General features: G+C 39.7%; 1 protein-coding gene across 2 annotated transcripts in view; it reads left to right on the forward strand.

Moving 5' to 3' along the window:
• Positions 1-14,863, forward strand: part of LOC142108566 (NACHT, LRR and PYD domains-containing protein 12-like) — a 154,417-nt gene that overhangs the window by 81,090 nt on the left and 58,464 nt on the right. The window contains exons 14-18 of one of the 2 annotated variants that reach the window (XM_075192332.1): positions 2,786-2,956; positions 4,032-4,202; positions 5,343-5,513; positions 7,023-7,187; positions 9,504-10,838. In XM_075192332.1, coding sequence (XP_075048433.1) covers positions 2,786-2,956; positions 4,032-4,202; positions 5,343-5,513; positions 7,023-7,187; positions 9,504-9,525 — 700 coding nt within the window. In that variant the 3' untranslated portion in view covers positions 9,526-10,838. Of the gene's footprint in view, positions 1-2,785; positions 2,957-4,031; positions 4,203-5,342; positions 5,514-7,022; positions 7,188-9,503; positions 10,839-14,863 lie in introns of those variants that run through there. The other variant, XM_075192331.1, reaches the window with a different exon arrangement.

Here is a 14,863-nt window from a genome sequence, read left to right on the forward strand (position 1 = left end):
GCTGAAATGTGCTGGTCAGATCGGTCTTTCAGATCCCTCAGTCATCTCATAGAAATAGGGAAAGAGCACAAAACCATCACACAATAGTGTAATCACTTTGAATAAGTGGGTCCCTCCACCACACTGCACACTCCCATGTGAATGTGCCTACCAAACATAGATGTATACGCAGGCCCGGCGCTCCCATTAGGCAAGGTTAGGCACTTGCCTAGGGCGCCGGGCTCTGGATGAAAATTACTTTAAAACTGTGCGGCGACCGCTGACTATACCTGTCACGGCTGCCGCACAGCATTCAGATGCACGGGGAGGGGGGGAAGAGGCTATTGCTCACCACCGCCGCCCCTCTGCTCCGTCTCCTCCCCTCCACTCACTAGTGTCAGTGAGTGGAGGGGAGGAGACGGAGCAGAGAGGCGGCGGTGGTGAGGTAAGGAAAGACGGGGTGAGGAGGAAGGAAGGGCCCCGTTTTTGCGAGGGGGGGGGGCAGCGCCGTTTTTGCGGGGGGGGGGGGGCGATTTTTTTTAAAGTGCCTAGGGCGCCATGGACCCTAGCACCGGCCCTGTGTATACAGGCTTATCTGAAATCCTTAATGTCTTCAACCGAAACACCTCTGGACTCATAAACAGAATAAATGAACACATATAGTGTAGTATGTCCATAGAAAATGTAATAATCCACATAAAAAGGCACTCACATGGTAAAAATAACAATAGGATCAAAGATATGCACGATATGGCTAAACCACAAATCATAGGCTGATATTTTCACCAGACCCTCCAGGCGGCATACAGTTCTCAATGCATTTCGTCTTACAAGACTTCACCAGGAGAAATAGAATATCCTAATTACCGCTAGGGAAATTTATAACAGTCCAGGTCCATTGTGCACGCCCGTCCGGCGTGACTGCTCTCCTATTGCACATGCGCTAGGAAACTCGACAGTGGTGCCACCACCTGCACATATTTTTTTTTACTTGTGATATGTTGTATAAGATTGTTGTTAACCAGATAATTAGTTAGAGCGCCTGTTGTGTGTATTTCTATTTCTATATATAGAAATATATATATATATATATATATATATATTGTTAGACAGAATCAAAGGTGAAGTGTATTGTAACGGACATGTTTTGCCTAGATTTCTAACATACTGCCTTTAAACCCCCAGGAGAATGTGTGTTTGAAGTAGCTGCGAGCTGCTGCAAGACTAAAGGCTTGTGGAAAGGGTCCTGGGGTTTATGGTTGGAAAGAGTCGGGTGGGTTGTATCCATTAGGCCTGTAGCCGGGTCTTTCAGGTGACCTGTTAACCTGCTACTAATTAGGATGTGCACCTGAGCAGTGCAGGTAAAAGGCTCCTTCTCATCACAGACTGTCTCTCTTGGGACTGAGGCTGGTGAGTCTTAGTGAGAGGAAACATTGCTGCTTTAACTGTGCCTGAACCATACTGCACTGTTTATGCTTTGCTTTTGTTTGGTAGTAAGACATGACATATGTTTAGTTAGAGCCGAACTGCAAGGTGTTTATTTTGAAGTTATCTTTTATTTTTTAATGCTTACTAAAACTGGCTGAGGCTAGTTGTACTAAATGGACTTGTGTGACATCATTGCTGCTGTTTAGCTCCATCTACCCCAGGAGATGGCATCTGATCCCCTCACACGGTCACAATATATTATATACAGACAAAGTACAGCTCAGAGGTTAGCATTGATGCTTCACAGCACTTTGGTCATGAGTTCAATTCCGATCAGAACCAAATACATACTGGTAGGTTAATTGGCTTCTGACAAAATGTACCTGTGTACTGGAGCCACCTGCCTGCTATTCTCATCACGGCCTCCAGGGCAGGGCCGTAACAAGGGCTGTGCGACAGGGGCGACCGCCTAGGGCGCAATGCTGAAGGGGGGCGCAATTTAGGAATATTTTAGGTTAATTTGGTTAAAATTGAGGGCTAGGGGGGCGGCATTTGTCTTTATCGCCCAGGGCACTAGAATTCTAAGTTACGGCTCTGCTCCAGGGTGCCCATCGCGGTGCTCCATTCCTATTCCCAGGCACCTCATAATTTCATCAACTCCCAAGCACCCACCCACAACAACGCCACTTCCAAGATACTCACTCCTAGTTGGTTTTGTTATCTTTGTATTTCATGTGTGTATACTGAAAATACTGAAAGGTCTGTATCAGTTGTTTAGTTGTGTTTATTAAACTAAATAAAAAATATTGGCAGCCGTATCAATCAAAATCCTCATTCCACTATATTTGATCACCAAATTCAGCAGATTCCAGATCAGTTGTATATACTAATGCGTTTCATTGGAAACGTTGATTCTGTCTCTGGAAGGGGGTAATTTTTGTCCCCATTTACTAATTAATCAACATCTTATCTTCCAACCAGATTCTACTTGTTACTTATTTGTTACACTAGAATAGTAACAGTAAATAGCAAAAAATCTATTATTATACCAGCTAATAAAAACCATGATCATGATAAGTGGTTGAAGTGGAAATTTAAAAGTGGTGGTATGGAAAATGTAAGTAAATGGATTTTGATAGTTTAACAATGAAGGCAATAGGAGAAGTGACGGTATGGCTTTCCACCTTACTTCAACTTATTTCAACCATTGATCATGATTAAATAAAGTTTCTTTCTGTTTATTAACACATAATCAAATACCACTGCGGTGATGAGTTGCATATTTATAACAATTCCATCCAATAAACATCACAATATACTGTATATGTATATAATTCCCTTTGAATATAAAAAAAAAATTTATTCTGCTTTTCTACAGGTTAAGGAATACTAGATTAACAGAGACTTCTTGTAGTAATTTGGCCTCTGCAATAAGTAAAAACCAGTCACTGAGGAAACTTGACCTGTCTGATAATAACCTGGAAGGTCCTCACTTCTGTGACTTGATGACAGCTCTGTCCAGTCCAACATGCCGGATAGAGGAATTACTGTGAGTATAACAGATTTATACGTGGGTGAGACAAGTACTGAGAGTTTTGAGCTGTGCTGACATGAGACAACGGATACCTCCCAACTGTACTGATTTTGGTAGTAGACATCGAAAGGGATGGAGCTTACATGAAAGTGGGTTTTTCAGAGAGGAGTGGGCAGGGTTTGGTTGTTCCAATAGTATTGGTGAATTCTGATGTAATTATTTCAGTCACAGTGTTTGTAAATTATGCCACTAATGTCTTTTAAAGTCAGCACAAATGCCTTGGTTATGCACTAGTGAGTCCTAATATCTACCCAACGCATTTCATGGGGCATGCCTACTCTCTGCACTCAGGAGATGTCTGAACAAACTTGAAGTGCGCCTCGTTTTATGTGGAGGCAGAAAAATCTGATGAGACTTAGTGAGCAAAATTGTAAACATTACCTCAAAGTCCAACCTCCTATAACTATAGAACCATCCCTTTCATTAACTTTCATTTCATCAAAGTTTAGTTAATTTATGAACAAATAGCAGCTCTCTCTCACTACATCTTGCAGGTGCAACTATTAATTAGCCTGCTGTCTGACTGGTAGGTCGGAAGAGCCTAAATGGACTTAATGAATGGAGCCCATCCCTTTATCTCCATTCACTCCAGGGAACCCTTGATCTGACTCTTTCTAGAGCCCACCAAAGCTTTTGGAAAACTGTCTTCCCAATAACAACGTTTTTCCCTGGAATTGCATACACATAGGTCAGAAACCTGGGACTTACATACAGCATGACATCAATGACTTTGCCAGCGTTTCTCTCATATTATGCAAAACAATACAATAAATGTTTCTTTGACTATTTAACAATTCAATGAATTTGGGAAATTCAGATAACTACACAGACCCATCAACACATTTATCTACTTTAACATCTAGTTTGCAGAAAAATAATTTTTAGCATATTTATATTATTGAAATATGGATTTCTTGCTACCTTGCTATTAGTATACAGCAGAAAATTAGTATACATATCCACCATGATTGTACCACAGTTCGTGAATTTTTGCCTCTTTTATAAAAAAATTTATTCTGCTTTTCTACAGTTTGATTTATACTGGTTTAACGGACAGCTCTTGCTGTGATTTGGCTCTTGCAATACATAAAAGCCAGTACCTGCGGAATCTTGACTTGTCTGGTAACCAGCTGGCTGGTCCTCACTTCAGTGACTTGATGACAGCTGTGTCCAGTTCTACATGCTGGATAGAGGAATTACAGTGAGTATAACAGCTCCCATTAAAATGATAGAACAAGATAGCAACCAATCATATTCTAGCTATAATTTACGTAATACATGCTGGAAATGATAGCTAGAATCTGATTGGTTGTTATGGTTCCTATTTAAAAGGTTCGGTAGATCTACCCCTGGGTCTTTGCAAGCTCTTTGCAAAGTTAAGGAAGGTCAAAGATTTTGGTATATTTTTGGACGAACAATAGTTAACAGCCAGGGGGAAAATTCCTCTCCCATATTAGCATATATACTGCACCTCTGAATGCCCTGCCAGTGAAACCTGCTTAATTAGCCTGGGTATGAGAAGGCAAATTGTCAGCTCTTGTACTCTAATTGAAGGACTGTCCCTTTCATTCTGCCTTGTCCCAGGAATACAGGTAATGATACGTAAGTGTTTATTATCTGTAATTATATCCTGTTTCGATTTATGACTGTATTGCATTTACTTTTTGTATGTCATTTATTATGTTCTTTTTTTATTACATCCAAATGCCTTCTGCCATTGTATATTAAATGTAAAATGAAATATGTTTTGGCCTCCATACACTAACAATTCCATGAGTCTTTTATGAAGTACATTGCTTGACCAAGTTAACCATTTAAATGCTGGTATGTGAATTGTTAATCTATTTGACTGACAAGCCTAATCTGTGCCAGTGTCTACATTTGTGTATCAGGGTTTTGATGAGTTAACCCTCTGATTTCTGGTATGCGCATTACTAACCCGTGTGTAACAAAGAGCATAGCATGTACCAGCATATACGTTTTTGTAACAGTACCTCAGAGTCCTATTGCCCTGATTCAGTAGGTGGTGGCAGATCATAGGTCTGTAGGAGTGTGTGAGCAATGCTTGAGAGCGATTCAACAAATGTATAACCTGTGTGATAGGTGCTGGAATCGTGTGTAACGTCGTACAAAAAACATTCCGAATCACTACACTGGTAGTGCCTTCCTGACTGTATATAGTTGCATTATTTTTATTTTAAGTGCAAATACATTACCTAGGTCATGATCTTGTGATCTCCCTAATATATTGAATGATTTAATGCACATACACACTCAGGTTGTAGCGCAATTCAGGATTTGGTGGCTCTTTATAACATTTTTTTATTTTGCTTTTCTACAGCTTGAGGCAGACTGGCCTAACGGACATCTCTTATTGTAAGTTGGCCCCTGCAGTAATTAATAACCAATCCCTGAGGAGACTTAACCTGTCTAGTAATCAGCTGGCTGGTCCTCACTTCAGTGACTTGATGACAGCTCTGTCCAGTCCTACCTGCCGGATAGAGGAATTAAAGTGAGTATAACAGTTCTCTATGTGTGCGAGACATTTGCAGAAAGTATTGATCCCTGAACTGGAGCTTTGCTTATTTGACAAACAGTAAACATCTTGAGATTTAAGCAATAACCTGTTGCAAAGAATAATGAAGTACGGCAACCAATCAGATGACAGCTTTCAGTGGTATGACTGTACTAGACTAGACAACCAATCAGACTGTACATCTGATTGGTTGCTGTGGTTTACAGCATATCCTTGCTGAATGCAGCATGTTATTAATTAAGCCCTTTGTAGTCACAGCTTGTCACCTTCTGACACTGAGTGTGAGAAATCTGCAGCTTTTGTGTGTTACTATATTTTAAAAAACTCCACCTTCGATCTACCCAAGCATGCTCACTTTCCAAACAATTAAGCCTACTTGACAAAGCTTAACCTATTTCAGTGCAAACTCCGACTCATTCTAGGTCCGGGAATTGCCTCGCCCAAACTGGGACATTTGGGAGGTATGGGTAGTGAATATTTTACTGAAAACCCAAAGCTGTGTAATTTGGACTTTTTATAAAATTAAACTATAATCAGCAAAACACAGGAAGTGACGCATGATGAGTACAGTGGAAGTAAAGAAATTAAATGTTATGTATGCCGTATTTGTTACTCAGGTTTTTCATTGACTACTGGTATATAATTTTTAATCCCTGCAACAGTGTCAAGCTACACAATATGGATAAACTAATATAAGAAAATGTGACCCATTGTTCTTGCTGCCTAAGTAGACTATATAGAACACAGGGTTTGCAGTTAAGAAATCGTTTTATGAAAATGGAGCTCAATAAAAAGTTTAAAAATAGTTTTCAACAGAAAAGTTGTGTAGTGTTATTCCTGATTTCCTGTTTATATTTTATTCAAATATGCGTGTTGAGGAAGAGTAGCGTATTCACGGTTTCTTCGGGAAGATCAGAAATAAGTGTCTCTAGACATTTTGGGAGTATGAATAAATCTCTGCTAGTGTAGTGTTCCTCACTTTTCTCCCTCGTGTTTTTTTTTGCTCAAGTATTGACAGGTAGCACCACCACCTCTTTAGCACAGAAAATATACATTATTAGCATGTCCCATCCTGTTGCAAGTACATTAAAACTTACTGGGCATTTTGTACACAGAAACAGATAAATATCAGTACATGTGAATAGTCATCATACCCTAGAAATATTATATTCGTATGCACAAGGCACACTGTTCTGTCAATATAAGTAAAACATGTCCCACATTTACAACAAGCAAAACATTTCCCACATTCTGTGGGAGACAGAAGATCCAGCCACAGCAATGATGGGTAACTTACCTATTATAGGAAGTAGAGAGTGAGTATGATGACTGAAGTGACCGTCATGTTATTAAATTAAATAAGCAGTATTAGAGTGTGCGCCTCTAGTGGGAATAAAATAGTAATATTGGATTTGAGTTTGGTGTATTTCTAGACTGTACATTTTACCTGTTCCCTTATGGTACCTTGTATCTCGTATCTTGCAGTCTCAGGGATACTCGGTTGACAGATAAAGAGGCTCCGCTACTGGTTTCACTGAGTAACAACACAAACCTCACCTATCTGGATCTAAGTTCCAATGCTTTCCAGGACAGCGGCAACAACGTTATGAAGGAACTTGCACAGAAATCTACCAGTCTAAAAAAGATTAGGTAAATAAAATGTCTATCAACATGCAGAGTTATAAAGGGGGAGTAATGTGATTTATACCGATGAAAGAATGATTGAAATAGTTTATTAGGAATAAGAGTCCTAGAGATAAATTTGTAGGATGTTTTCTGTTCATTCCAGGCCATCCTCCAGTCCTTTGTATTTTCTCTTAATTACTGTGGAATTATCTTTATTACATTTGGCATTTTTGAGTGTTTATGTCTTTTAGTACATTGGACAAGGGGCTTGTAGAAATGTGCATCACTGCAAAAGTGATGGACGGAGCAAGTTCTACGTGTAGGGATGAAACATCATCTTTGTTATGTCTGTTGTTTGTACAGCCCTGTATGCCAAGTTCTGTTCTACCTAGGCGCTATGTACGACGCTTCGGATCCTTTGCAGCCTTATAAATAAATGATAATAATAAATCATAGCAGTAAGGTGGTATAAAATTCAATGTGGTGGGGGGTTTTTCATTTTAATAAAGGTCAGCATTCCCACATTAACTAACTGTGTTTTTCGGTTACAACTCCACCGGCCACACCAAACACGTCACCGTATTGGTCAAGCGTGTTCTGGCAATATTCCAGTGGGTCATGATCAGGGAGAAGTACGACCTGGCAATTCAATTATACTTCCAACACTTATTGTTGATACATTTCAGAATTGGGAGACTCTTTATCCTTTCTTTAAATAAAAAAACAGAAAAACTTTCACATCATATACAAGATTTTTGGGGGTTAGTAGTTTTTCTCTTTCCCCTGGAGGGAGTATTAAAGTAATTTTATCGTTTTAAAATAAGCATTGCCCAATCAATTGAATGTGTGTCCAAAGCACAAAGTGATTTATTTTAGCAGATGTAAATAGTCAACAATTTCAATACATTATTATATTATGATAAAGTACAGTACAGCACAGCCAATACCAAAAGATAAGTACATAACAAAGCAATCGCTTGCGCACGCTGCACACCCACGGGACCCGATGGACAATATTCTGTATAGAATATTGTGTCAGAGTTGACTGAGGCCCCAGTGAGATGCAGCTAATATATATACAGTCAGTGTTTCATTGTGAACAATAGAGATGATGTAGATTGTTTCTATAGGTCCAGACGTTGGGTGGGTCCAGGCCAGACAGGTAATAGGTTGATTCAATCTAAGGAATCCAAAGGTGGGGGTCTTCTCTCCAGGGGGTCTGCTCCTTTTCATAGCCAGTATCATACAAAGGTTTACTCTCTAATATCAATAACTAAAGTATGCAATGTGCGATCTCTTCGCCGACTGCACCGGACAGCTGCTGATGATTAGGGCTTCAATATGATATCAGGCATGAAACCTTTCCTATTACCTAAACCTTTAATAACACTACAATGTACATATAATCACTATATATATATATATATAGACTAATAATAAACCAAATACTATCTGCTCCTGAATTACAGTGTAACAGAACCAATATGAATTTATATAAATAACTAACTGTTGTAATGCGAGTGTGTGCGTGCATATTTTACCGTGCGAACGCACCACGTCACGTAACACGTGGCGTACGCTTCGCAATACGCACGGCAAACCAATATTAAACCAATTTACTTTCGTTCATCCAATTATACGACTTCAACAGGAGTTTTTGCAGAACTTCATTATTACATTCATTGCCCCTGGCAGGAGGTTGTTGCAAACACACATGCATATTGTTATCCTTTTCTTGCTGTAGGCATGACTGAAGAGTTTGTGTAATTGTATCTTGACAATTCCCATTGATCTTGTAGATACTGTTAAAAAATCCCAAATTTTTGCTAATAGCTTTTTGACAAATATATGCTGGATCGTAATGAGTTGCCTGTGTATATCTACACCTTAATTGGTTATTGTGTAAGAGTTCAGTGTGATATATTTAGGGTGTAAAATGACACTGAACGCACACAAAAAAGACAATCTGGAAAGATTGTGTATCGGAAGTCATTAAGGTCTTAGACTATGTACATGTGACATTTGTTGCTGCATGCTAATTGCCTTTTTTATGTTTTATGCTCTGTGATTGGCTGGATTCTAAAGTGGGCATTAATTAATATGCCAATTTTTTGTGACTTTGTATCAATTCGTGAATTAATTTACCAATACTCAATCTCTGAAATTCTTCTGAATTTGCCTAATTGATCTGCCTGTATATAATAAGCAAGCCTAGTTCTATATTTGCTAATATGCAGGATAAAATTATCAATGATAGAACCAGTCTTGCTTATATTCTAACTTGAATGTACTTACATGTGGTGAATGTTGATTCCAATGTCATTTCTTTGTCTTTTCTAGACTAACTGACATTGGATGGTAACAGAAACAAAAAGATGATCTGATGGAAATGGAAAGACCGGATCTGAATATATTAGTGAAGACTCCATAATGACACATTGTGGCTGCCAGAGAACTTCCATACACATACAGACTATCGTATAGATAGAGACAGATGGAACTGTCACAGATAACCCAGTCTCTGATTTCTTTACTCTAAAACACGTAATTTAGGTTTTTAGTAAAACTTAATATAGATGAGAATACAATGTTTATGAATATCAGGAGAGTATGTCCAGTCCATAGCATTATTAAGACACCATAGCAGGTGAAACACTCTTAGCCATGCTTTCTAAAGCTAAACATTTCTAAAAGTGAGCTCATCACATTCGGAGTCTCCATCTCTCAAACATCTCTCCCTCTCTCTCTCTGCAGTCATCACTACACTCTCCTCTATTACTCAAGTCTACATCTATAGTCTCACGCTTGACTCTTCCCTCTCCTTCACTGCCAGTCTCTATCCCAGGGCTGGTGCCTACACCTCTGCAACTTTGTCTGAATATGAGCCTTCATCACTCCAGACACAACCAAAACCCTCATCCATTCTCTCATTCTATCCTATCTCGACTACTATAACCGCCACCTATCTGGCATCCCTCTCTCCAAACTCTCTCCGATTCTGCTTCCCCTCTTCTACACTGACCTCCCTTACCCTACAGAATCCTACTCAAACTCCTCACACTCAATTACAAATCCCTTAACCTATCTGCCCTCTTTAGACCGCTCCCAAACTTTCAGTTCTGCAACTGACCTGCGCCTCAACTCCCCACCTGTTATCAATTTCTACTCCCACCTCTTCCGATATAGGGAACGCTCTCTAACACCCAATCAGACTCACCCCTAACCTTCAAGCTTTAAAACTCAAATTCCACCTCTTCATCAAAGCCTACCAGTCTCCTACCTCTCCCGCAGGGCCAGCCTCCCTTCGCCCAATCCGTGTCATACCTCCTCCTTTCTCAGCCTTGCCTTCTCCCACCCACGTGATTGTAAGCTGGGCCCTCTTTTCTCCTGTCTTCTTATTCATTTCCATCTCCTAAATATGTTCCACATTATGCTTAATGTTTTTACAGCATTTTGTTATTTAGTTCATTTAGAATTTTCCCTGCTGTTCAACTATGTTTTGTGTATAATACATAATTCTCCACTCTACGACGCTGCTGAATACCATGGTGCCTTATAAAGAAACCATAATAATAACCAAATGTTGACATATCAAAAAAATTATTTTTTGTAACTGTTTTTACCAACAGAAGTCTGTCTTTCTTCTTTTCTGTCAGTGTATAGCATGCAATTATATATGGCATATGAAATAAAAATAAACATACTTGAACCAAAGCACAGTACGATGAGAGAGCGAACACTTGGGGTATATTTACTAAACTGCGGGTTTGAAAAAGTGGAGATGTTGCCTATAGCAACCAATCAGATTCTAATTATCATTTATTTAGTACATTCTACAAAATGACAGCTGAGAATAGCAGTTCCATATTTTGCAATATTAAATTGGCCAACTCATGCCAAAATCATCCCCATGTGCCCGCTCCCTATACTTAATTAAACATGAAGCCATTTCATCATCAACCTCATCAGCATTTATTTATATAGCGCCAGCAAATTCCGTAGTGCTTTACAATTGGGAACAAATATTAATAAGACAATACTGGGTAATACATACAGACAGAGAGGTAAGAGAACCCTGCTCGAAAGCTTACAATCTATAGGAATTACAATCTATTTGAATTTTAACACAGTTTTTTTTACAAGTGGATTGAGTCTTACCTACATATAGCTTATCAAGGCAAGTATTCCCCAAGCCACAGCAGGATTTATTGGACAACGAGTTGTCCAATGAAGGAAAAAGAAGCTTTTATAACAGTTTGTTCACTAGGGGCCTGATTCAGAAAGGATCTGAACTTAAGAAACTTCTTATTTCAGTCTCCTGGACAAAACCATGTTACAATGAAAGGGGTGCAAATTAGTATTCTGTTTTGCACATATGTTAAATACTGACTGTTTTTTCATGTAGCACACAAATATCAACTTTAAATTTCAGTGTACAAATAAGCTATCAAGTATTTGTGTGCTACATGAAAAAACAGTTATAAGAAGTTGTCTTAGCTACCAAAATGTTCAATTCAAACGGAAGGGTGGTTACCTTGAGAATTTGTAAAGAAATGGGTTGAGGCAGGAGATTTTGTCCCATGGGTGTCAAACACCTGCTGACAATTTTAAATAAAAGCTGAAATATTAAGGACTATGGGATCCTCCTGTCCCGATAAGGAAGAGGCCCAGACAAGGGCAATATCTGTCCGAGCAACCACAATAGACCTCACTTTACATCTGTCAGTGGGGAATGAGATTGGAGAAGGTGGGTACTGAATAAGAAACAGATATAAAGCTCCACAGCAGGAGAAGGATCCCCAATGTAATGTTGGGGAACAGGTATATTTGGTGCCAGTGGCAGAAGACACAACCTTTAACTTGAGAGTAGCTGGTAGCAGATGTATATGAGACTCATTAGTATATTGTGGCTAGTGATTATACAGCCCAGCTATGAGACTGCAGACACTTTACTACTTGGTCACGGTTGCAGTGTAGAGTGACCTAACTCCCAGGGTTCTTTTACTGAAGTGCTGTGATTTAATAGGTTGGAGTAAATCAACAATTAATAGGCCTTATTACTACTAAGTGGCGATAGGGCTGGTTTCCTGTCACTGCTTGTAGCGGAGATAGAAATCCTTCTCTTGCTACAATTTACCAGGACAATATTAACGGATCAGGTTCATGATACTCAGCTGTCTGGTGATACTGTCTGCTTTGCATCGGAAAGTCTTTGCCGAAGATAGTTGGCAAGGCGGTAGCCTTTGATAGTGGGAAGCCCTATCTCTGTACCGCCCAGAGAACCTCAGTCAGCCATCCTGACAACCTTGCTAGGAGCCTACGATGACTAATTGTAGATCTCTCACTGTCTACTGGTGAGATTGAACTTGGGTGTGGCCATAATCTCTTTTTATAACCCTCCACATTTGTATACAACCGGTGAGTACAAAGTAAGAATACACATTACATATGTCCAGTGATACATGGCTTAATATGATTGGTTAAAGCACATCTATATCATTATCAGGTGAATAGCCTCTATGTCAGATCATTGGCCTTTTGAAATGTCAAGTGCTGTGTCTGGGATGTATGGTCTCGGGTCTTGATAGGTCCAAACCAGTGGCGGAACCACAATTGGTGCAGCAGAGCGGTGCACCGGGGCCCATGGAGATAATGGGGTCCGCTGCATTGGGAACTAGCGAGCTGTGAATCCTGGTTCCCTCCTTCCTGCTTCCTTGCACTGGGGCCCACAGCTCGGTAGTCCAGCTTCCGGTCGAAATCTTTGGGGTTGAAGTGGTTTGCATCCAAAAAAATACAGAGGCTTAATGAGCCCGTCATGTGTACATAGTCTCTGATAAAAATTGTAGTGGTCCCATTGGGGCAGAAGGGACTAGGTACTTATATTGGGAGACACATGAATGGTATACACAGCGATAGTTGATTCTTAAGACACATGCAATAAGGTTAAATCTGTCCGTATTCTATGCTATAGTAGAGAGTTCAAACGTGTAAGTAAATCTGCCTCCATTGGACAATCAGGAAATAAATCTCCCCAAATAACAGAATCTCTCTTTGATATATTCATAAATATCCCCATCTCCATGACTATCAGTAGTAATAAAGATCCTATTGTTGAGTCTTATTGGAGAGATAGGAATGAGCGATAATTATGGTGAAGTACCAAACATCGGATGTAAGTTTTGGTGAATCCTAGAAATACCTACAACCCGAAGAGCTTTCTTTTCACTATAAATGCTTCAAAATGGGAATTTGCTAATTCATTGAGAAATGGCAGAGCAAAAACGCAACATGGATGTCATCCAAATCCATCCAGTGGAAGGCCCAGAACAGAGTCCCTGTGTCAAAGTTCTGCCCAGCATACACCAATGTAAGGTCCAACTTTGACCCCAACCACTCCATTAGGCAATTGCCACCCCTCTGTGAAGTTTTCATCCACATACATCCAGTGGAAGGCCCAGAACAGGCTCCCCGGGTCAAAGTTCTGCCTAGCGTACAGCAACCAGAGGTCCGATCAGGACCTCAACCCCCAGTATGTCTTCTGTGATCCAATGTTACCACTCTGGGATGTTTTTGTCCAAATCCATCCAGTGGAGGGCTCAGAACAGATTCTCTGGGTCAAAGTTCTGCCCAACGTACAGCAACGGGAGGTTCGACAGGGATCCTAACCCCCTAAAACTGGCCAGGATCCAACTGAATCACCTCGTGTTGGTTTAATCCCAATCGGTGCAGGGATGTCTGAATGCATAACTGGACAGACAAACAAACAGAACAATGATTTTTATGTATAAGATATATATATGTCTGACATTGGGATTTTTTTCTTCTCTCTTTATTGAAAAAAACCCTCTTTGTTTACAGTAATTTGTTTACTGAATTTTTGTATCACATTTGAATTTATTCACTAATTCTTTAGTAAGGATGGAAATCTTTATAATTACTGGAATTTCATTCATTAAAGTTGTCAAGGCTGAATATAAGTAACTCATTAACCTGAATTATACCCACTCCCCTGATAAAGTCTGTCTAAAGTCTTGAAGAGTTGGAAAAAATATTTGACACACAAGTTAAGCCGTTTTTATAGTGATAGTCACAAGTTAAAGCAACACAAAGTTCAAGGGAATGTTCACCCTGTCTGCAGCTCTATATCTGCAGCTTTCTTCCGGCAGCCGTCACTGTTCTTTGTGTCTCTCACAGAACCTGGATGCCAGGAGGCCGATATCTAAGTATAGGGTACAGATACTGCCTTGTGCAGGTAAGCTCTTCTTATACAACTTATTTTCTTTTGTTTGCAAGTTGAAATGTCTGCCCACATTTGGAGATAGACCGTGTCCTGGAAAGAACTATTAAGAATTCACATACTAAAACATTGAATGGACTATGTGATGCATTGAAACAGGCTTTACCTCTGTTAATGATAGGGGTCTTTATTGAGTATTGGTTTCTACACTGATGGTTTTATATGTGTTTTACTTTATTAGATTAAAGCTGTTTACATGATTGTATGTGTAACAAATGCTTACCATGTTTATTTATCTTTAATAAGGCATAGGTCTTACTCCGGTAGAGAACTTGTGAGTAAACTGAAAAGAGCTTGTTTACATTGCAGAGAAACGCGTAGGGTTGGATTGAAGATCTATGTGTAACTTTGATCCTTGCTGCAGATGCGTTACATGGCAATCATGAGTCCAGCTTGGATAAGC

The sequence above is a fragment of the Mixophyes fleayi genome, chromosome 12, assembly GCF_038048845.1.
Source record: "Mixophyes fleayi isolate aMixFle1 chromosome 12, aMixFle1.hap1, whole genome shotgun sequence".
Lineage (NCBI taxonomy): Eukaryota > Metazoa > Chordata > Amphibia > Anura > Limnodynastidae > Mixophyes > Mixophyes fleayi.